This window comes from Bos mutus, chromosome 16 (genome assembly GCF_027580195.1).
Source record: "Bos mutus isolate GX-2022 chromosome 16, NWIPB_WYAK_1.1, whole genome shotgun sequence".
In the NCBI taxonomy this organism is placed as follows: domain Eukaryota; kingdom Metazoa; phylum Chordata; class Mammalia; order Artiodactyla; family Bovidae; genus Bos; species Bos mutus.
In genome coordinates, this window is record NC_091632.1 from 59,882,002 (window position 1) to 59,905,185 (window position 23,184).

A 23,184-nucleotide genomic window follows, 5' to 3' on the forward strand; every position below is an offset into this window, starting at 1 on the left:
ATACAGTCAGTTCACTTTAATGGGTGGGGGAAGGTTCTACATGAGACTGGAAAAATAAGAACAGCTTTATGATTATTTCCTGATGTTGAAATGGCTACCTTATTTTTCATTACACTCACACACTCATTATGTTTCAATTAACTCCTTCACTGAAACACAGCATGTTCAGCTGTAGCAACAAAATAGCATACTTCTGCATCTTGGCATTTAACTTTGGGAAGGTATGACACCTTAAATTTCCTGGAGTTCTTTCAGTTTTCATTAATCAAAAAAAAAAAAATGCAAATGAATCTGGTTAATGCAGAAGAGAATTGGCATTGGGTAACTACTGAGAGTTTATCAGCCCTGTCATAGGGGCCTGCGGTGACCCCAGCTCCCTTCCCTTTTTTCCAAAGGGGTTGGGAGAGCAAGCCTTGAAAGGACAGGACAGTTGAAGCCCGACTTCAGAGGGCAGAGGGCAGTATTCACTCCCAGCTTCTCTATGCCATTTCACCCGAGGACATGGGCCCTCGCCAATCAGTGACTCACCCCAGGCAGGCAGACAGAGGAATTCTGAGGAAATAGGAGTAAACGAACAGTATAAACAAACCACTGCTCCTCTTTGAGAAATGCTAACCTGGCAGGACTTTTCCATTAATCTTTCAGTACTAGACCCTGTACATGTACCCAAACACCATGGGTAAGTGACGTTACTAACATACCTGTGCTATTGGGGTAGTTTACCTGTGCTATTGGGGTATTTGTCAACTTTTCTTACATCATAGCAGATGATCTAGGAAATTCGTCCAATATTCTGGAGGCGACCAGCCTGGGAGCTGCAGCCACCTGAGGCCCTGCCCAGCCAGCCCCAGAAAGCTGAGGAATAGCTTGAGGCAAATGGCCAGAGATGCTGTAGACAATATCAAGCCAAAGGGTGATCCGATATTTTCTCTGAGACTCACCTCAAGCGCATCACAGGCACCAGATACGTCGAATTGCGTGATAGCTCTGGCCTTTTGGATAAGCACAGCCCGATGTAGTTTTTTCTTCTATGGTTCACAGTAGGCTCTCCCTCCAGATTAACTATTTTAATCTCTAGAGTTTACTACAAAGTTTTTCTTAAAACAAAAATGTAAATTCTAAGCAAGTAACTCAGTCTTTAGATACAAAATTCAAGTAAACCAAATCACACGTTTATTTTTATGCACATATTGAGATAAAAAATGCCTTATTTTCTATACCACGATTACTCTAGAAGGCAATACTTCTGAATATGATTTTAAGTACATTTATATAGAACTGAAAATGCCACCTCAAAGCTCCCAAATTTCTCCGCAGAATATTGTGTAGTGATAAGGTCTCTAACTTAGCTCACCATAGTACACAAGACTGCAGCATGCTGGCTAATACTGTGAATAAGATACATGCAGGCTGGAGGCTTCCCTGGTGGTCTGGCAGCTAAGACTCCACACTCCAAATGCAGGGGGCCTGGCTTCGATCCTCGGTCAGGGAACTAGACTCCACAGGCTCCAACTAAGAGTTTACATGCTGCAACTAAAGATATCTCATGCCACAGTGAAGATCAAGGATCCTGCATGCCTCAAATAAGACCCAGTTCAGTTCAGTTCAGTCGCTCAGTCGTGTGCGACCCTTTGAGACCCCATGAATTGCAGCATGCCAGGCCTACCTGTCCATCACCAACACCCAGAGTTTACCCAAACTCATGTCCATTGACTCATTGATGCCATCCAGCCATCTCATCCTCTGTCGTCCCCTTCTCCTCCTGCCCCCAATCCCTCGCAGCATCAGAGTCTTTTGCAACCAAATAAATAAATAAATATTAAAAAATAAAAAGACTATATGCAGGCTGATTTGAAACCTTGCTTTGAAATGAAAAGATAAGTACCAGTAAGCCAAAGAAAAACTGAAAAGGTCAAGGAGCATTGAATATTTTAATGAATTCATGTAGCATAAAGCAACAGATACAAATGCATCTGTCATTTTAAAATATAACTGTAAAGAATTATGATTTTACATTGTATGAACCTTGTTACCAGCTTAATAAACATGAAAAACATTTATTGAAAAACAAAAAATTCCAATGAAATTGTAAGTAAAATCACTTTTATTTTCATAAATAAAAAGATAATTCAGTGTATTAACACCTTTAGCAGGATGTTAGCTGTCATTATCTGGTTTAAACTAAGTGTGCAACAGTTAACACAAATAGTTACATCTCTCTAACACGTTCATGCAACTTCGTTACATTTGTTAACTTCCCCAAATTTCCAACACCATTTTCAAAGGACAGTATATATATACACATATATATAAAATGGGATAGTTTAGTCAAAAAGTGTCATGTTTGCTGAGTCAACGGAATATTTACTATCTGCTTATGTTGAAGTTGCCAATTGATAAAATGTTAATACCAGTATTTACTGCATTTTACAGAAGCACTGTGCATTTATTACATGTTTTCATTCCATATATAGTAGTAGAATCCATTAAAATGTCAACGTGAAAATTTAGTAACTAGGCTAAATAAGCACTAGTTCCTAAAATAAATAGATCTTAGGCCAAGAGTAATAAGCTGGCATCAAGTACAGTTTAAAGTCTTGTCAATAAATGGCAGAAAAGCACAGAAAATACAGTGAAATTAAAGTTTCTTTTTCTATAAACAACAAAATAAAACTAAATGTCTGCCCAGTTATTACTTCACTTATTCTGGAAACTGCAGCTTCAAATATTAAGTGTAATACAGCAAGGAGTAATCAGCATTTTCATATGTTAGAAAAACACCCTCACTGATTCTATATAGCTTTTTTCCCCAAGAATATAAACTATGATTTAAATAATCATTTATTTGAACACAATCCTGATTCAGATAGGCATAATACATTTATTCTTCCTAATGTAATGTTTATTCCTATCTCAATACTTTGTGCAGATTCTACTTGTTTCTCACAGAATTGCTGTGCAGATTCAAAGGTTTATCTATTTAAGTGCTCAGCACAGTGCCTAGCATGGAGTAAGCTCTTAACATACACTACTGTTTCTATTATTTGAACCAACCTGTCATTTATAACAGAAAAATTAGCTAACACCCTAGGAAACTCAAAGGAAGATAAATCTACAGGGGTGATTCTTGTTAAAGTATTAAATATCCACTATTTCCCAGGATTGTGTATATACTAAACTATTTCAAATATTACAAGCTGTTTTTAAGATATACCATATCTGTTGACTAAGTTTTTGCTATGGCCTTTGACCTAAAGCATTACAATTCTGATATGGGTGTTATTAGAAAACTACAGAAAAACCACTTACACTGATATCAGGTAACAAAGGCATTACTCTATCTTCTGCAACAAAGAAGTAGAGATTTACCAAGTATAATTCAGGACAACCTATCTTGTTTAGGTTTCAAGTTCCTTCTTTTCATCATGCAATATATGACTTCTACAAAAACATTTCACTGTCTTCTCACATAGAAACACTAAGAGCTGTTACAAAGTTCTGTCCCCTATGTAAAAAAAAATCCATTACAAAAACTACTTTAAAAAATATTGTAGGTTTGTTTATTGAGGCTGAAATGAAGTGCAGGGCTACCAGCAGAGGTGTTAAGTTTTTGGATGGTCTTAATATACCTATAAACCTAATGAGTAATCCAACATGTGTAAGTGATTTGGTATGAAGATTTTTTGATCCTTAACTGAAAGTAATTTTTTTCCCCACCAGAAAAGATAACTGACACGGAATGTAACAACCCTGTGCTACCAGCTGACATAATGGAGAGGGGAAAAAACTATCTGTTAAAAACCGATTCTTGTCATTCTTCTGGTATCAAATAAGAGGAAGGAAAATAAATTTTTCTTTGTGAAGATAGAAAAACACACCTGAAACCACATGATTCTGGCCTATAGTGTTTAACCTGAAACTGACTACTACCCAGATGTTCGGAGAAAAAACCCAATCCCCAAATATGCCCTTTAGAGGTGCAATAAAAATTGTCCACAAGTTGTCCTGATTCAAAAGGAGTTTGGAAACAAAGCAGAAAACATCTCTACTGTGTTAGAAATCAAGAATAAACTGAAGAAAGATTCCCTCTGAATGTACTAAATTAATCTATAGGCTTTAGAGAAATCATTGCAAGATACATGAAGTTCCATGGTTTATCCTATCTACTGGTAGACAAATTCAAAGTGCACACTGGATCAATGTATTTTAGGAGATGTAGCACCCAGTGTCCTTTTGAGGTTTGATATCTGGTTCTTTCACAGGTTTCACCACTTCTTCTGGTTTGGGTTTAGCCTAGGAAGAAAGAAAAATACAGTTGTAAGTACATAAACTAAGATCTGGAAAACAAAACACTAGGTCTATTCTATTTCACACAATATAAAGGGGATATATTAAAATGTATTACTGAGACCACCAAAGCTGTGGCAGAAGCTACATACCAACCAATTCAACTAAAGACAAAATAGGAAAGCAACATTTTCACTGAAGATGAAAACCTGGATAGGTAGGCAAAAATCAAGCTAATGGTATTCTTAGTCTTCCTGAGGAGGGGGAAATTGAGTGATCAATCTATAAATGTGGAACCCTTAAGTTCAAAGATTACTTGTGACATTAACAGGCTACCTCTTAGGACTATTTTAAAAGGCTGAACAGGATGCAAAAATTGCTATTTTTAGGAATAATGGTTTTAGTATGGGTAGAAAATTATATATAAAAAACAAAACCAGGAACTTCCCTGGTGCTTCAGTGGTTAAGAATCTGCATTCCAACGCAGGGGGACATAGGTTCAATTCCTGGTCAAGGAACTGAGATTCCACAGGCCTCAGGGCAACTAAGCCCACAGGCTGCAACACTGGCCCTGTGTCCCACAACCAGAGAACCCTGTGGACCCCAACAAAGACCCAGTGCAGTCAAACACAGCAATACAATTTTTAAAAAATTTAAAAAAAAATTTCAAGGAAGGGGCTATGTCTGTAAAGTAATTCCTATCCCTTTTCTTCACAGACCTCTTGTCTTTTGGTAGCCAAACCTCAAAATTTCCACTTAATCTACCATTTTATTTAGCACACTAAGATATACTTAAGATATAAATGAATAAAAGAAATCTTATTTTGCCCCTGGATGATCTCACAGAATGTTGAAATTAGGTCAAATCTTCAAATAGCATGCGCTATGCTAAATCAAAACCACACTGCGATAGCACGATGAACACTGGATGAGGCATCCTTTTAACACCTGTCTTCCCACACTCCTAAGAGAGGCTCTGACCAACTGTAAAATGGCGAGGTAATGTGTTGAAAACATATCAGTCAACTATGTAAGAAATCAGAAGACAACTGAGGCCTAGAGGTTTATCTGTGAGAGAGTTCTACAATAGATTTTACACAAAGCGCTGTGATTAGCTAACGTAACATTTAGACAAACCTATCTATTTAGAGAACATCAGACTGTGAAGTCTGAATTCTCTTAAAATGCTGTGAATGAACGGAAACAATCCATCTCTTACACTGTCATCCTTGGGTCTTTTGGTGAGATCAAAAGCAGCCAATGTTTCTGGTGTCCAGTGCGCACTTGGAGGAGGAAATTCGAAAGGTACAGGTTCTACGAGACCATAATTTGCTTTGAGTTCCAGTTGTGGGGCTTCTGTTGGAACTTTTTGAAAGTAACTGCAAAAAAAATATAAACAGCAATTCATTCATTCATTTTTTAACTATTTGAGTGTCTACCTGTGTCCAAGAGCCTATGCAAGAAAATTACAATTTAACATAGATTAACATAGAAAATAATTTCTTGTCTCACATAGCTTACAGATGAGTAGGTGACAAAGTCAAGAAACCCTGTCATCTACAGAGCAATGTAACTGAAGCTATGAGGGATGTAGAGTGCTGTGAAAACACAAAAGAGGGGGGTCTTTTTTTGGGGGGTCAGGGATGCCTTCTGGGGTGATGAAAAGTTAAACTGGGCATGTTCAAAGAAGTGAAAGAGCACAGCATGACCAGAACTAGAATATAAACAGGAAGAATGCAAGAGACAAAAGCAGGGACAAAATTAATTCTACCAGCTTACACAGGTGCTCATCTACAGCTTGAACAGCACTGATTTAATAATGGAAAACTGCTTGACAGAACTAGACAGGACTGATAGAAAACTGATTTCCCTTCTTTATACATGACCAAAACTAGAAGGAGATGAATATGTCAACAGAAGATATGTATTATACGTGCGTAACAGATGGAGAAGGGATGGCAGAGAAACAAAGGTAAGAGAAAGTTAGGACAGAAGAAGTGGGCTGAAGTTAATAATTCATGTGTGTTTTACAATCTGCTTTTACGGGTCATTATCAGAAGTAGAATAAAGTTAGGTCCAACATAAGTGAATCCTATCAACAATTTAAATGGAAAATTAATGCTCAACTTAAATGCAACTTGATATGAAACATATAGGAATAGAGGTAACAAACTGTGGTATTATTAAAACAATATTACTATTTAAACATTATAAATATAGTTGTCCCTTGGTATCTTTGGTGGATTGGTTCCAGGATCCTCATCACTGAAATCCACAGATGCTCAGGTTCCTTATATGCAATGAAGTAGGATTTGCATCTCTAACCTAGAGATGATTTGAAGTTTACAGGAGGATGTGTAGGTTATATGCAAATACGGCTGCTGCTGCTAAGTCACTTCAGTCTTGTCCGACTCTGTGCGACCCCACAGATGGCAGCCCACAACGTAAAGTGAAAGTCAGTCATGTCCGACTCTTTGCGACCCCATGGACTATATGGAATTCTCTAGGCCAGAATACTGGAGTGGGTACCCTTTCTTTTCTCCAGGGGATCTTCCCAACCCAGGGATCGAACTCAGGTAAACACTATGTAAATAGTGACTGGCCTGCAGCAAATTGCAGTTTTGCTTTTGAGGACTCTCTAGAATTGTTTTCCCCTGAATATTTCCTATCAGTGGTTGGTAGACTCACAGATGTGAAACCCATAGACTACAGAGGGCTGACTATATACACTATACCATTATCAATATTACTAAAATCATATATTGAGTTGTACTCACATAAATCCATTTTCTCGCTGACATTTTTCTAGAGTGTTCTTCACAAGATTTCCAAGTTTCCTAAAGAACAAGTGTCCCGAAGGTTTGACTGTTGGTCCAGGTCCTTTGGTTTCTCCATATTCTTTGCATAATGCTTCTGCCTTTGCATAAACTGAATGTGAAAGGATATAAAGTTATTTGCTTATAATCAATTATTGTTTATGCTAAAAACGCTATTCATCAGAGATGCTCTTTACCTAGTGTAAGAGTAGTACCAACAATAATGTTAAGCGGTAGGTAGGTATGTTCTAGAAGTTTGAGGTTTTTGAAGCACTTCTTTCTTCAATACTTCTCTTAATCTCATTCCCTTTCATGATCTCAGCCAAAATCTCTTTTAACTGCCTATTCCTCTTTCTGATAAAACATTAGTTTTTAAAAGGGGAGTTAATATTCTGGTGGGATACTTACATTTTTCTGCTTCTTGGAGTGATCTGATTGCTTCACCACATTTATCACTAGCCAACAAAGTCTGACCATGATAACAATAAGCCTGATTAAAAAAAACACACACACACATATTTTTATTCATTCTCTTCTCAAAAGATGCTTTCCACTGTCACTGTTTTCTATATGCGTCAGATAAAGAAATGCTTTTGTGCATTGTTGGAAGAATCAGTGCAATCCCTTACACTTCTTTCCTTGAATAAGCTAACCCCCATCTCTGTTGGTATAAAAAAACAAACAAACAGGGCAGAGTGAATAAAGGAGGGAAATTACTAAGCTAATGCAGAGGGTAGAGGGAAGGAGGACTTTGAGATTAAGGACTAACCAGGTTTTAAGAAAGAGTTGCCAGCCTAGAGTAGGCTATTTACTCTTCAAATATCTACATCAAATCTGGGATTGCACAGGGTGTTACACAGTGTGTCTAAAAGCAGATTATAAGCTATAATAAATTTTATTAATAATTCTTCACCAACCCAGGTTGATATACTGCATGGTTAAGTCTTAAGATTAGAATTAGTAAATATCTTTCCCAATGAACAGGACAAAATTATAGAGAATTCTTATGAAGTTTGCAGAAGGTTGCAGCTTAAGTGGGTTTGAATCAAATAGCAATTCCATTGCTATAACCCAGCTCTACATCATCTCCTTCCACCCACTTTACTCCACAATGGCTGCACTGACTATCAGGGAACATTTACTGAGAGCTGTCCATTATTTGTAAAATGCTAACGAAGAGCCTGGAGAAATGACAGAATTGGCACTCAAGGGGCTGAAGAGACAGTAACTCACATTGTTTTGGGTGAAAAATACTTACATAAGCTGTGTAGAAACACATTTTCAAGTGAAGATATTTTCTCCATTTAGCAGAGTATGCAGGCTCCAAACTGGATAAAGCATGATCTAAAGTTACATTTTAAAAAGCAAAATATAATTTCACCCTGATTCACTAGAAGACTTTTAGTTCATGTGTTCAGATGCTAAAAGCAGAATGCCATTCACACCTAAAACTCAAGCATTTACATTTTAAAAACTTTATTTACAGTGATTCATTTTCCCATAACTATATTTTAACTACACAATAAGACAGGTTAAATACCAGGGCACCTCTTTGATTTGATGATTCATGTAATTTAAGTTGGAGATAATGATAAAATAGAAATGACTGAGAACTTCGAGAGAAATACAAATACTCTTAGAGTATCTCTTTTAAATATTTTATGTAAATAACAATGCAAAGAGTACTCTAGACATCCAAGTCAGAAACAAGGATACTCTCCTAACCCTTATTCACCACCCCACTGCTGCATCTTGTATAAAATACGCATGATCATATCTCCTTCCCAACACCTCTCAAATCTATTTCTTCCTCTCCATGGCCTACTTTGCTGTCTTTGTCAAGCTTTCATTATTTCTTCCATAGTACTTAGGAAGAAGTGATTACGGTCAGCCTTACTACTACTTCACTAGCAGGCCCATTTTTCAGCTTGCAATAATACGGCTCTTAAATTCAAACCCAATCAAATCACTTCTACTTCTTTTAAGGAGTTTATCAGTTTTATCTTTTAAGGAGTCCCAAACAGCTACTGAACAAAGGCCAAACTTCTTACATAGGCTTACGAATCAATTTGTAATCTCACACATGCATACTTTCTTACCCTTTGCTCCTACCACTCATTCTGTTTCAGCTAAGAGCATCTGTCTAAAGGTTCCACAATGCACTAAGTTCTTTCTTATCTCTGTATGTACTACAGAATTTTCTACTCTTTCCATAAGCTAAAGCATCCAAGAAAACCTAGAATTTCTATTTCTATTTCAAAATGAGACTAAACCACCAACTTCCTTTAGAAAGCTTTCTCTAGCATACCCAGATCCTTTAGGTTTTTATTTCACCCCTGTGACAACACCTTTTTCATGTTATAATAATGTGGTTACATGTTTTTCTTCTTCCCTAGGCTGCGAATCGGTACACTCAGCAACTAAAAGGGTAACCATCCCATAAACAGAAACATATGCATGTTTCCTAAATAAGTGACTGAAAAGAAAACCAGATTGAGGAGAAGACCTGAGCACTAGTCCCAGCCTCACACCTGCAAGCTGTTAAATTACAAATTAGTTATGCTAATTCTCTGGATTTCAGTTTCTTACCTAAATAAGGACAGTAATATAAAGTTGTTATAAAGATCAAAAACACTTCAAAAGAAAAACAATAGTTTAACTATTAGACATAACTGGTTAAAAAGGACAGCACTGTCCTTTTCACTAGAAATTATGGAGCCTATCAACTGTGAACATTTGTAATTCTTTTATTTTCTTTTAAATAAGGGTAATAAAATAATGTAGATATTATTCCAGCTTTGCAAATGATGAAACAATCTGAAAATCCTTTGGTTTTGCTTGTTGCCTACTAAGCCAACAGCTTACTGTGAAAACCTAAAGACTAAAAAACAGAACTGTAAACTTACCAGCTTTCTGATAGAAATTGGCTGTTTCATATGCCAGAGCAGCAATTAGTCCAGGAGCATGTTTCAGCTCAATTGCTCGAGCAATTGTTACTATAACAAAAATACAATGAAGTGTATTATATGATTAAGTTCCCTTGCATTCACTTTAAGTTCAATTATAAAAGGAAAAGATAGTCTCCCATCTATCGGGATTTTAATCCACTGAAGTTTTTTGTTAAAAGTTTTAACATGAAAAGTAAGCTGCAGAAAATACAAATGTAAACAAACCAAACACTGAGTTTGTTGGTGCTGGTATCATTTCCTTACATAATCACTGCTGCTGCTAAGTAGCTTCAGTCGTGTCTGACTCTGTGCGACCCCACAGACGGCAACCCACCAGGCTCCCCCGTCCCTGGGATTCTCCAGGCAAGAACACTGGAGTGAGTTGCCATTTCCTTCTCCAATGCATGAAAGTGAAAAGTGAAAGTGAAGTTGCTCAGTCGTGTCTGCCTCTTAGTGACCCCATGGACTGCAGCCTACCAGGCTCCTCTGTCCATGGGATTTTCCAGGCAAGAGTACTAGAGTGGGGTGCCACTGCCTTCTCTGACATAATCACTAGCTACTTACTATTCACAGAAAACCACTACTACAAAATTGCATGATGTAAGAGAAAACAAATACTTTCACGGCACTACAGTTTGAAATAAAGAACAACAAAAGCCCATGAAGTCTCATTATTTTCATATAACTCTTTATTTCCCGCCATTCAAAAGTGAAGATTTCAAGGTAAGCCAAACAGTGGAAGAGAAAAAAAAGTTGGTGAGGCAAAGATGAGTTACAGACTTAATTTTATGCTACCAGAAACGCATGAAATCAGAATCCTCTTAAGTCATTAAACTGTAAGTCCTTTCCTGCTAACGAAAAATGGAGGCAAATGCTAAAAGTCATTCCTCACTATAAATTTCCCAAATTCTGAAACTTAATTCCAGCTAACTGATTTTTAAAAAAGAAGAGTGAAATGCTAATTCTTCAACAACAACAACAACAATCTTACAATATTTAGGATACCTTCTTGAGCTTCAGCCTGACACTGGATGATGTAAGCTTCTATGAGTCGTGCCTCTAAATCCCGCCCCTTTTCTGCAGGTGTAATGAGCTTTGGGATGTGACTTTCCTGAGAAAGAAAAAAAAAAACAAAAATCAACAAAGAAGCCAAATTTTAACTCAGTTGTTAGAGATAAAGAAAATGGAAGTTATGAGACACCTGATTTGGGGATTTATCAGAAATTTAGGATACAAATAAAAATTGTGTATGTAGGAGCAATATGAAGCTTACAGAGAATAAAAGTTGCCGTACACTAAATCTTTTAAAGTTTTTTAATAAATTTTTGTCAAGATAAGAAACTCAAGAGCAAAATCTGGGTCATGATACATTGCTTAGATATGCAAGTCATATTCTCAATTTAGAAAATGTTTCACTGACATGGTAACCTAGTTCCCTTTTGCATGAGAGCCAGAACTGTTCATTCACATTACTACTAGGAGATACAAAGAAGCTCAATTCTGTAGCAGACTCAGGATCACAGCTCTTTCCATCACCATAAAACTATCTCCTCATGAGAAAGTGCAACACTGGCTTCCAGGAGGCTTCAGTAAATATTGGTTTAATTAGAATGAAGTGGGGGTAATTCTGGTTGGAAAACATTTTAGTCTTTTCCCTTATTCCCATCACATCTCCAGGAAATTAAATATAATTAGTGTGTACTGACTGACCTGCTAGCATTTTCACTCTAATACAGAGAATATACTCAGAAAATTCCATTTTGCAGAATCATGAATACTCCTGCCAAGTGTGCAGACAGCAAGGAGAAATGCTGAGAACTATCAGATTTTGTGTTTTGCTTTCTCCTATCTTTTCAGAAGAGACAGAAAAACAAGCAGTGAAGTACCACCTGCATCATCTAATTATAAAAGTCATGGATGATTCTCTGAAGTGGAGACGATATTCTGTTAATTGGCTGCACTCGTCAACAAGGTACTTAATATAAGGAAAACAGAACACACACTAGTTCTTTTTATGTGATTAAATAATTCCTTCACCCCAAGAAGGCAATAAAAATTATTTCAACAATTAAAGTATTAACATATTCTATTATTACCTTTAAATGTTTAAAAATCCCAGCTGCAATTTTTAAGCTTCGATGGACTTCTTTTGCTTCATCCTCTGTTATGCTGAAGGAGAGAGAGAGGTGACGTTAGCTACAGGATGAATCCTGCTTCTGGTATTAAAACCAACAACTAATATATTCTCATAAAACTGCAAAAGTCAATCATTTGTGTTTTTCACTATGTTTTCTTCCTTGTAAAAAATTTGACTTAACACTTAGAAAACTAACAAATGCACATGAAAAAAATCCAAAAAGAAGAGATGACAAATGAAAAAGAGCTCCTGTCCAGGGGTCTGGACAAAGGCTTCTTGCTTTTCCTTCCAGATACTTTTCATACATAAACAAGCATAAATCAATATACATGTAAAGCATGCACATACTTGAAAAACACATAATACACAGTATTCACTCTACTCTTGTTTTAATCACCTAAATTACTTCAGACACTATTTTACACCAGCACATACATTCAACCCCATTTTTAAATGGCTGCGGATTATTATTCCCACGTTCAGCTGTACCACAGTTGGTAGTTGCCAGTTTCCTATTGCTGACATTCACCTGTACTACGTAAAAACTCTATCTCATTTTATTTCAAAATCCCTTAATCCTTCAAAACATCTTTCACATACTTATAAGCCTTTGTCTTTTTTGGTGAATTGCCTATTTATGTCCTTTGCTTATTTTCAATTGATTTGTTGGTCTTTTCCCTGTTGATTTGTAACAGCACAGATTATAAAAACAATTTGTCAGATGCACTACAATTTCTTAGGCCCAATCTGTCATTTGTTTTTAAACTTTGTTTACGGTACTTTTATGCAGTCAAATAGTCAACATTTTCTTTTCATAGTTTGAGGTTTTAGTTAGAAAGACCATCCCCATGACAAGATTATTAAAACTCTTTTTGCTTTTAACAGCAGGCTCTGTGATTCTGGTACTTAAAAATACCAACACTATGAGGCAACCTTACATTTATCAGAAGTGGTACTTTAATCAGTAGGCCTGAAATATTTGAAAAATAGTACATATGCATATAACCCTCTCCTTTTAACTTACTTTTCTTTTCCAGCCAGTCTTGAAGCATATTTGGTATACCATAAAGCAACATTAAATCCCATGGAAATTAATTCAAAAACAGCATCCTGCTGGGCACTAGAATTATAAACATGATCATTAAGTACTATCCATGATTGAGACATCTCTATATGAATCCTGCAATAAATCTTACCCAAAATTATAGAGCTAAATACCCACTGAAAAAATGAAGAGAGTCCTTGTATTTAATATCGGTGGGGAGATAAGACACAAGCGCACATATAATTAGCAACAAATGACTATGGGGGTGGTGGTGAGAGAGAAGCTCAAGAGGGAAGGGGTATATGTATATTTATGGGGGGTTCACAGTGTTGTACAGCAGAAAGCAAAACAACACTGTAAAGCAATTATCCTCTATTAAAAATAAAAATTCAAGAAATGACTAAACATGAAGGTCCAGTATGTACTCCGTAACAGTAAACATGAGAACAATAGTTCCCAAAGGTTACTGTATACTGAATAGCTTTAAAAACACAGATTTCTGGAACTTATCTCACAAAAAAAGTCTAGAAGTGTGCAGAATCTGCATTTTTAACAAGTATCCTGTTGCTTCTGGAGCAACTACCATATTTTAAGAAAACAGATTTCAGAGGAAAGATCATAGGCTAGAATGACTGAAGGCTTACTGGTATAAACAGAATCTGAACTGTGCCTTGAAAGATGGCTAGAAGGGAAGCAGAAAGACATTCCAGATGAAGGAATGACACTGTTATAGCACAAGAAAGGATAAAGATTTTTCTGATGGCAGTGACCTAACTAGCTTGATTGAAGTTGCCAATTTATAAAGAGAAGTCGAGGAACAAGAGAACGAAAAGCCAAGATGTGAACCTGCAGAAGATTCTGAATGCTAAGTCAATCAGTGTATTATTAAAAAAAAAAGGTCTTAAAGATAAGTATTTTTTAATCTTGTTTCCTTCAGATTCTATCACTAAATACAACAGAAAGATGGTAAAAAGCTTATGAAACAAAAAAGATAATATTTTTATTCACTACTGTTAAGATCCTGAAAATTCTTCATGTATTACTGCATTTGTCTCAAATGATTAAGTAAAAAACCAGAATACCCTTATATAACCAGAAGTAATACCCTTATATACACACATAATACTAAAGACACAGAAAAATTATCCAAAGGGAAGAAACTAGAATTGTGACTCTGCTTTGCATGTTTTATTTAATTGTTGTCTCCATCTTAAAATGAACAGAGACATGGAAACTTTTTAGATTAAAAAAAAGATTCATTACAAAACATATAATTCAAAAATGACTTAAAAGTGATCCTGTTTAATATAACATCAAAATATGACAGTTATGAACAAACTCCTTAAAATAGTTTCTCATGCCAAAACAAATTTAATGCATAGTTTAAGAGCTTATATTTTTCAGCACTGAGAGCTTTCCAATGAATTATGTCTTGTAACCACATCTAGTAATTCCAGCAATGGTTACCTAGGAGGCATACCAAATGTATAACTTTACCTTTAGTAATAGGATAGTTTTGTTAATTTATATAAAAGCCTCATGAAGAGCTCTCTCTTGCCCACCCCTTCTTTCAATCTGCCTTGCTCCCGAACACTCTAACTCTACTGTACCACATCTAGGTAGTAGTTAAGAGTATGTATACTTGATAAAGATATTTTTCAGAACAGATACACTCACAGCACACTTTCCATTAAATAAGCAGCAATCAAGGATAAAATAACTTAAAAATCTCAGATGTACTGAATAGTCAACATTATAACTTAAAACCTTTATCATATAATTAATTCCTCACTGTCTCATAAAACTATGCTGAGAAATGTTGTTAAAAAAATGGGAACACTTTAGAATCTGCCAAAGTTTTGTAATTGAATGATAGAGCTTTGATTCTTTTAAAGAAAAAAGTTTTTAAGATAAATATTCCTTCAAGTGTAGATGAAGTACAAAGGAGTACATAAAGAAAATAGAAAATGAGAACTTACTCAGAAAACCTTGGTATCCCAGAATATTAAAATTTGGAAGGGATTCACGGTCCCTAACTTCCTACCCAGTTTATGAATTCCACATACAATATTCCAAAGGAACAAAGGAAACTAACATTTACTGAATGTCTATTCAATGTCTGACATTACATTAGTCCCTTAATGTAAGATTTCCTGTTTTGCTGCTCACAGAAGCCCTATACCTGTAACCCCAACATAGAGCTGAGGAAGCAAATATTCACATAACAGAAGCTCTGAGGTTGCATCTCCATGTGTATGAATCCAAATTCCACACTCCTTCCACTGTAATGCCTGCCCTGGCTGTTCAGCAATCCCAATTTTCTTCCTTTCTGATTTTATAAAAGGTAACTCTAAAGCAAATTGAGACACAGATATATGACCATTTAAAGAACCCAATGGTGAGTTTGGGGAAGAATGGATACATGTATATGTATGGCTGAGTCCCTTCGCTGTTCACCTGAAACTATCACAACATTGTTAATGGCTAATTCCCCAATACAAAAAAAAAATTTTGGGGGAAAAAAACCCAGAACCCAATGGTGTTTTTTTTAAAAAAGGCAGTTAAAAATTCAGCACGATTATAATCAGCTTCCTATTACAATCTAACTAGTCTCAGGTGACTGATAAAGTTTTGAGCGGAAGTTTTTAAAAAGAGCAGAAACACTGAAATTACAGAAAAATAAACACAGTACCGTGAGTCAAAAAAGTATGGAGCTTGGGTGGAACGAGGGAGAAAGAAAAAAGAAGAGTGACCGAAGACTTCTGAACTCTCCATCAGAAAAGAAAAGGAATGGAGAAACCAAAACTCAGCTCTGCTTGAATGGTGGCAAAGGCCAATTTTGGGAATTCGGATTTCAAATTCTCAAACCATTCTTTGTGTATTATTAAAAGTCAAGGCTGTTAAAATGGATAACCAACAAAGACCTACTATATAGCACGTGGAACTCTGGAGAGGGGGTTTGGGGGAGAACGGATACATGTGTGTATATGGCCGATCACTCTGCTGTTCACCTGCAACCATCACTACCATGGTTACTACTGTTAACACTGTTAATCGGCTATGCCCCAATACAAAATATTTTTGGTGTTAAAAAAAAAAAAAGCAAGGCTTCTCAATTCTAGTTAACATTTAACACTGATTATCTCAAAAACAGATGTGGTCCAGGACAAACAAATTTTGCTTTTACTTAATAGACTGTATTAGAAGTTTACGTCAACATTTTTTCATTAATTTCCCGAGAAAGGAAAATGCTGACCAGATTTGTATTTTGTTTCTTTAATACCGAAGCTATGAGTTAAACCACTATCTAAATAGTTACAAAAATGGTTTCAATTTAGTACCGTTGGTGCTGCTCACCTTGGAACCTGTCCCTGTAATGTATCAGTCCACTTGAAATTTTGAATGTATCGTAACTTGCTTTCTTGGGTAGATTCATCCAATGAATTAATGAAACCTATAAAAAGGAAGAAAACATTTTAAATTTTACAAGAAATACCGAGTGTTCTCTTTAGAACATTATTCAGATGACTTTTTCAGGTACCTGAATGAAACCTCCAACCTCACTCCCCTTCTCCTAAGGGAACATAATATGAAATATACACACATTTAATTTTCAAAATGTTATAAAGACCACGTACCACCTTTACATTTTCACATTTCTGAAACTCAAGCATACCAAAGGATATAGCCTAGAAGACTACTTAAATTTGGATTTCGCCATAGCTGAGTTTTTAAAAACTTTAGTTCATTTGAATAAACTAACCTTGTAAAAGTGAAAAATACGAATCTGCTGCATTTTTCATCATTTCTGGATTACAGCTCAAATCAGTGAACAATTCAAGCAGTCGTGCTCTAGATGATCTCAGGTCACTTATATGAGACAGAAACAGATAGTAAAGTAAGCTATATTACAATGCATCTATGTAAATATGGCTAAAAAGTTTCAATTGTAAAAGCTTAAACCCAGGTACACAACCCTCTTCTAAGACCTTTCTAAGTACACAGGAATTTAATTAGGACTAATAATGGAGATAAGTGAAATTTCTAGTAATGATTGTTTTAGAAATTATACTAAAATAAGCTCAGTCCAATTAAAGGGGTAAATCATGAAAATGCACACCAAGTTTTAATTTAAAATAATCAAACTAACACAAGCATTTAAGATGGGAGGAAGGAATTAAGAGTACATTAATCTGACCAGTTCACAATAAAAGTCTTTTGAAAAATTAAAATTTAACTTTTGTGTATAACTTTAATATCCTCTTAAAATTTCAAAGTTTGACATTATGTCAAAATATATTTAAGTTCAAAATCATATTTTAAAATTGCATTCTATAATACAACACACATAAATATGCAAAAAAAATGAGGCCACTAGTTATTTTAAAAATGCTCCCTCATCTCCTGGCTCCTTTGATTCTCTGCAGCAATAAATGTGGCAGACACTTATTGTCTCTTTCCAAAATTCTTTTCTCCCTTGATTCCAATAACACTAAAATTTCCAAATTCTTCTCTTATCTCTACAAGTTACTCCTCTATTTTCTTCTATGTCCCCTTTGTATTCCCACCTCCAACAATGTTCAGTCTTTGGCTCCCTGCTCTTCATTCTTCTGAGGTCTCATCTACGAGGACGACTTTACATCTAATCCTAGATCTACACCTGTTTCACTTCTCTATCTAATTTCAGAAGGCAACTTGCTTAGTGAGGGATCCAGAAATCATATTACATAGAGAAGGACTGAAAACAATTGTGTGTGGATAACTAAAGAAAGACTAAACTGTAAGCAGCAAGAGGAGGGACTGTATATCCAGAACTTAGTAAGTGCCTGGAATAAAGCACATACTCAAAATTCTTTGCTGAGTGAAATAATACTAACATTTCAAATACTTTTAAGATTCAGAAGAACTGTAACATAGCAGTAATATTTAGAAGAGAGCACAAACTTAATCCTGTATGGTCCAGATGGAGTGTTTATGCATTGGTACTAACTCTTAGGAGGCTGATTCAAGAAAGTATATACCAATAACTATATGCAGCTGACCAAAAATGGGATGGGCTACCTTATGAATCTGACACTCCCTCCAAAGGCTTGGAGGGAGTCATTCTGGACTATGAAAACAATTTGAATCCTTAAGGCCTATTCTAAGGCTCAAATACTTTGCCAGCTATTTCCAAATAGGCATTCAGTCATTACCTGAAAACCAACTTGCGTAAAGTTAAATTCATCTTAAAATGACAGAATTTGAGACAAGTGTACCTTAGAAGTATCTAATTTAGGTTATTAACTTTATAGATGAGTAATTAGACCCAAAGGCGTTAAGAGACCTGCCCAATGCCACAGATGAAACAGTTAAGCTGGGACCAATGTCTAGCAGGTCCATATAGACAAAGCTATGGTTTTTTCAGTAGTCACGTACGGATATGAGAGTTGGACCATAAAGAAGGCTGAGAACCAAAGAACTGATGCTTTTGCGCTGTGGTGCTGGAGGAGACTTGTGAGAGTCCCTTGAGCTCAAGGAGATCAAACCAGTTAATCCTAAAGGAAATCAACCCTGAATATTCATTGGAAGGACTGATGCTGAAGCTGAAGCTCCAACATTTGGGCCACCTGATGGGAAGAGCTGACTCACTGGAAAAGACCTTGATGCTGGGAAAGATTGAGGGCAAAACGAGAAGAGGGCAGTAGAGGATGAGATGGTTAGATAGCATTACCGACTCAATGGACATCAATCTGAGCAAACTCTACAAGATAGTGGAGGACAAAGGAGCCTGGCCTGCTAGAGTCCATGGGGTCACAAAGAGTAGGACACAACTTAGCAACTGAACAACAAGAGTCTAGGAATCTAAGACTAGGGGTTGGCAAACTACAACTTATAACTTGTTTTTATATGCCCCACAGCTTATTTTTGTAAAATAAAGAAGAATAATTCAATTGTGACTGTGTATAGCTCTCAAAGCCTAAAATATATACAAATGTATACAGTATTTAACCCTTTACAGAAAAAGCTTGCTAATCTAGCTAATCTAGCTAATCTAGCTTCCTGATCTAGATCAATACATCGGTTTTCCTACCTTCTGCTCTGATTACTTCTTTCCACCAAAAGCAGTGATTCTTTTAATTTTCCTTTAATGGTACCACCAATGTCCTGATCATCTAGGGTCTGAATCTCATAGACTGAATTCTTTTCAGCTTTTCAGAGCAAATCAGTCAATCTGGCTAGTTGACAACTCCTTCAAAACCTCTCTTATACCTATCTCTTTTGTTATCTATCTCTTATATCTCTCTGTATCTCTTGTATCTATCTCTCAGTGAAACTGCTCTATTCACACTCCCTAGAACAAAGGTTTTCCTAACAGAAATGACTTTCTCCTCTCCCTTCTTACTATCTAAGTCAGGGATCAGTAAACTCTTTCTGTAAATGGCCTGAAGATAAATACTCTAGATCTTGTGGGCCATAAAGTCTCACTTGGGAATATTCAACCTTATTGTAGAGAGGGAAGGCACCCAAAGACAATCTGTAATGGGGGGGGGGGGGTGGCAGCTGTGTTCTAATTAATAAAATTTTATTTATAAAAACAAGCTGTGGGCCAATCTAAAGGACACAGTCTGGCAACCCCGATCTAAGGCATACAATTCATTTAAATCCCAGTTCAAGTCCTCTCTCCTACTGAACAACCTGAAGGCTATTTCAGGTCAAAGGGAAATCTCTCCCAGCTCAGAACTCAATTAATGTAGTATCTGGTCAATTAACAATATCCAAATATGACTTTGTGGAGTCTCTTGTACTGTTGTAACATACGTCTTAACTCTTTAGTTGTAATTGCTTTAGCCTCTTCAGGACTCACTTACTGGTCTAAAACTTAGGACCCAGCTTAAATAATCTATGACTTAACTCTCCACATGTCATATACGTTGTAGGACAGGACTTCAGGACTAAACAACAAGGAGTCTAAGGTTAGGGATGGTGTGTTACATACTTCTGCACTGTTCACGGCCCTATAAAAGGACCCTGTATCTAAGAGTGGCTCAATCAGTATTTGTAGAGACTGTCTAACACTTACCTGCAAATTTTTGAAGCAGCAGGGCCAGTGACTACACCATAGTAGTTAAAAGAGACAGGAGCTGTGGCTTTTAATGGGTTCCTATGAAACCAGTGTGTCATTTTCTCCAGATATTTCCTATTGACAAAAAAGAAATGTATAAAAACTAAAACTAAAACATTTAATAAGCAATGTAAATAGTACTAAAATGTTTTTAAGTAAAAATTTTAAATTACCATAGGATATATACTTTCATATAAAAATATATAAAACAGACATATATATATAAAATACTTCACTGCCACAGTCAATCTTGTTTCAGTTGTCTATAGCAGCCTATGTTTATTTAGGTAAGGCCTATTAAAAAAAAAAGTATCTGGAAATATGCTCACAGTAACTGCGATGTTAAACATGCTGGAGCAGTAATGATTAAACTTTACTGTGATAGAAATCACCCTGGGCCAAGGGGTGAGAGTTCTTGTTAAAAATGCAGGTTCTGATTCAACAATCTGTGGCAGACCTCAGAAGTTGATGCTGCTGGTTCCCAGTCTACACTTTTGAGTAGCAGAGCACTGGCCTTTGGTTGGACAGCTGAAAATGTAACAGGCATAGGACCAGGAAAATGTAATTCCAAAACAAGTTCAAATGGTGACCCCTATTAAGACCGCCAACGATACTTGAAAGAAGTCTTAAATTAACTATATTTCCCATGTGATACTGCTGAGGCCAACTATTTATAGCATATGTTCTATAATAAATATACTTTTGACAGAATAGCTAACAAGAATCAATGCACGCATGTGTGTGTGCTCAGTTGCTCAGCTGTGTCCAACTTTGTGACCCTATGGACTGTAGCCCACCAGGCTCCTCTGTCCATGGGATTTTGCAGGCAAGAACACTGGAGTGGGGTGCCATTTCCTCTGAGAGGATCTTCTGGACCCATGGATCAAAACCACGTCTTCTGCGTCTCCTGCACTGGCAGGAGGATTCTTTACCACTGAGACACCAGGGAAGCCTAAACTAGTATACAGGATGGATAAACACCAAGATTCTATTGTATAGCACAGGAAACTATGTTCAATATCCTGTGATAAACTATAACGAAAAAGAATATGTGTTTGTATAACTGAGTCACTTTGCTGTACAGAAGAAATTAACGGAACATTGTAAATCAACTATACATCAATAAATTTAAAAAATATATCGATTCTTAAAAACCAAGACATTTTAAAAAAACTACCCAAATGAAATTCCAACTTAAAAAAAATTAAGTTTCACACCTTTCCGGTAAAAAAAAAAAAAAGTGTGTTCCACTTGCTTAAAAGTTTTTGTGTGAATAGTGAAGATAATACAGGAAGGCAAAGCTGAAGACTTAACTATGGCAGTTAGATTCCAGAAGTAGAAATTCGATAAGATTTAGTTAATTTGAAAGCATTATACAATGTTGTCCATTAACTTTTCCTATTGGGAAAAAAGCGTGGGCTGCTCAGTGTAAAAAATACCTACTTTATGCATCTCCCTTACTATATTTAGTTATTCATGTCAAAACCGCCTTCGGAGAGCACCAGATATTTAAGGAAGAGAAAGTGCATTGTGTACCCAGTGAAAAATTGAGTAAGTTCACTTATGACTCAATCCAATTAACAAGGGCTTCAAAAATATATAACCTTCTAAACATCATCCACTTAAACCTCCTTTATAACGTATGTAAATTAATACAGCATCTCTGTACATATAAACCAAGCCTCCTAGAAACTGTGGCACACAATACTCTAATTGTGAATTTAAATTTTCCACAAATACTATTTTAGCTCGCCCTCCCACTTAGTGGCTGAAAATGTTTTAAGTTCCGTACACTTTTACTTTAGGAACGAAGAGGGTAAATACTGTGTCCTTTGCCCCTGGCCGATCTGTCCGGGGAGAGACTCGCACTCCGGTTTTCAAGAATTCGAAGGGTGGAGTAGAAACACGACACACCCACCTGCAGATGCAAGGAAGGGTGTCTTTAAAGCCACGCAGCGCAACAGTCGGATCGAGCCTGCCGCCTAAACCGGCTGCCACAAGAGAAGTCTGATTACCGACAACGGTCCCCCACTCTGGAGACCCTGGGTCCCCGAGTCACCTACCGCCACCAGAGCTCTGAAGGTCCACTTCCTGTTTACCACCCAGCCTCTTCCTCCGGTGCCCAGACCAGTTGAACGCCGTGACCTTGCGCAGGCGCATATCCTAGCGAGCCCCTCCTAAACAGACATTTTTGTGGAAAGCCGATACTATCCAACTGGGAGAGGCGGACAGAGGTGCCTAAACAAACCCCTACGTATAGCTTATGAGACACCCCGACTGCTAGTGGAGACGCGGGCAAGGGGATTCAGCGAACCTAGCTTGTTACTACCATTGATTCGTGGGGCTAACGTAGATTTTCTTTCATTTGGAGGCACTAGGAGGAAACTTTTGTAGACCACTTATCCGGGAGTCTATGGAACCGGTGTAAAAAGGCTTGACCCTATTGCTCGGCACTGTGGGGAGACGACAGGTTCAGCCTCATAACATACTTACCAGATTCCTCGGAGTCTGTACAGCAGTCCTCCTGAGGGAAGAAAGGCAATGTCCGACTCCTCAAACGAGAAAGGGAGGGAGTCGGCAAGCCGGGACTACCGAACCAGAGCGACGGAACGAAGCCTGCGCGAGCCGCGGTCACGTGCCCATGGCGGCCATGACAACTACCGAGGCTCGGCGCGATCCGCCGCCTCGGTAGTGGAGGCTGCCGCGTTGTCGCAGCACCCTTAAAACACTTCGTTCCTCAGCCCTTTTAAAGATATTCCTCCACAGTCTTTCCTCGTGAGCTGCGGTCTCCTCTAGAGACAAAGAGCATGGCTGGCCGAGCCTCCTAAGCCGAGGAAGAATTCCTT

At 37.0% G+C, this 23,184-nt stretch overlaps 1 protein-coding gene across 4 annotated transcripts; it reads right to left on the reverse strand.

The window, feature by feature from the left end:
* Positions 1–1,905: 1,905 nt before the first annotated feature.
* On the reverse strand, positions 1,906–23,159 carry BROX (BRO1 domain and CAAX motif containing). 4 transcript variants are annotated; one of them, XM_005903734.3, is made up of 13 exons: positions 22,832–23,159; positions 20,297–20,413; positions 16,997–17,103; positions 16,591–16,687; positions 13,213–13,308; positions 12,148–12,220; positions 11,057–11,162; positions 10,010–10,099; positions 8,362–8,447; positions 7,512–7,593; positions 7,065–7,215; positions 5,507–5,666; positions 1,906–4,293 (listed from the first exon to the last, which is right to left on the reverse strand). In XM_005903734.3, exons 2-13 carry the CDS (start codon positions 20,395–20,397, stop codon positions 4,207–4,209), a joined length of 1,236 nt encoding a protein of 411 aa, XP_005903796.1. In that variant the 5' UTR covers positions 20,398–20,413; positions 22,832–23,159; the 3' UTR covers positions 1,906–4,206. The 4 variants fall into 4 exon arrangements, with proteins under 4 accessions (XP_005903796.1, XP_005903797.1, XP_070241580.1 ...); XM_005903735.3 differs by lacking the exon at positions 22,832–23,159 and adding an exon at positions 22,402–22,505; XM_070385479.1 differs by lacking the exon at positions 22,832–23,159 and adding an exon at positions 22,257–22,395.
* Between the last annotated feature and the right edge of the window lie 25 nt (positions 23,160–23,184).

Excerpts from the sequence above, each read along its gene's own strand:
- BROX (XM_005903734.3), bottom strand. The coding sequence starts at position 20,397 with ATGACACACTGGTTTCATAGGAACCCATTAAAAGCCACAGCTCCTGTC. Across the intron at positions 13,309-16,590 it reads TTACAGGGACAGGTTCCAAG|TGCCCAGCAGGATGCTGTTT; the intron begins GTGAGCAGCACC and ends TTATAATTCTAG. Across the intron at positions 10,100-11,056 it reads TCAGGCTGAAGCTCAAGAAG|TAACAATTGCTCGAGCAATT; the intron begins GTATCCTAAATA and ends TTTTTGTTATAG.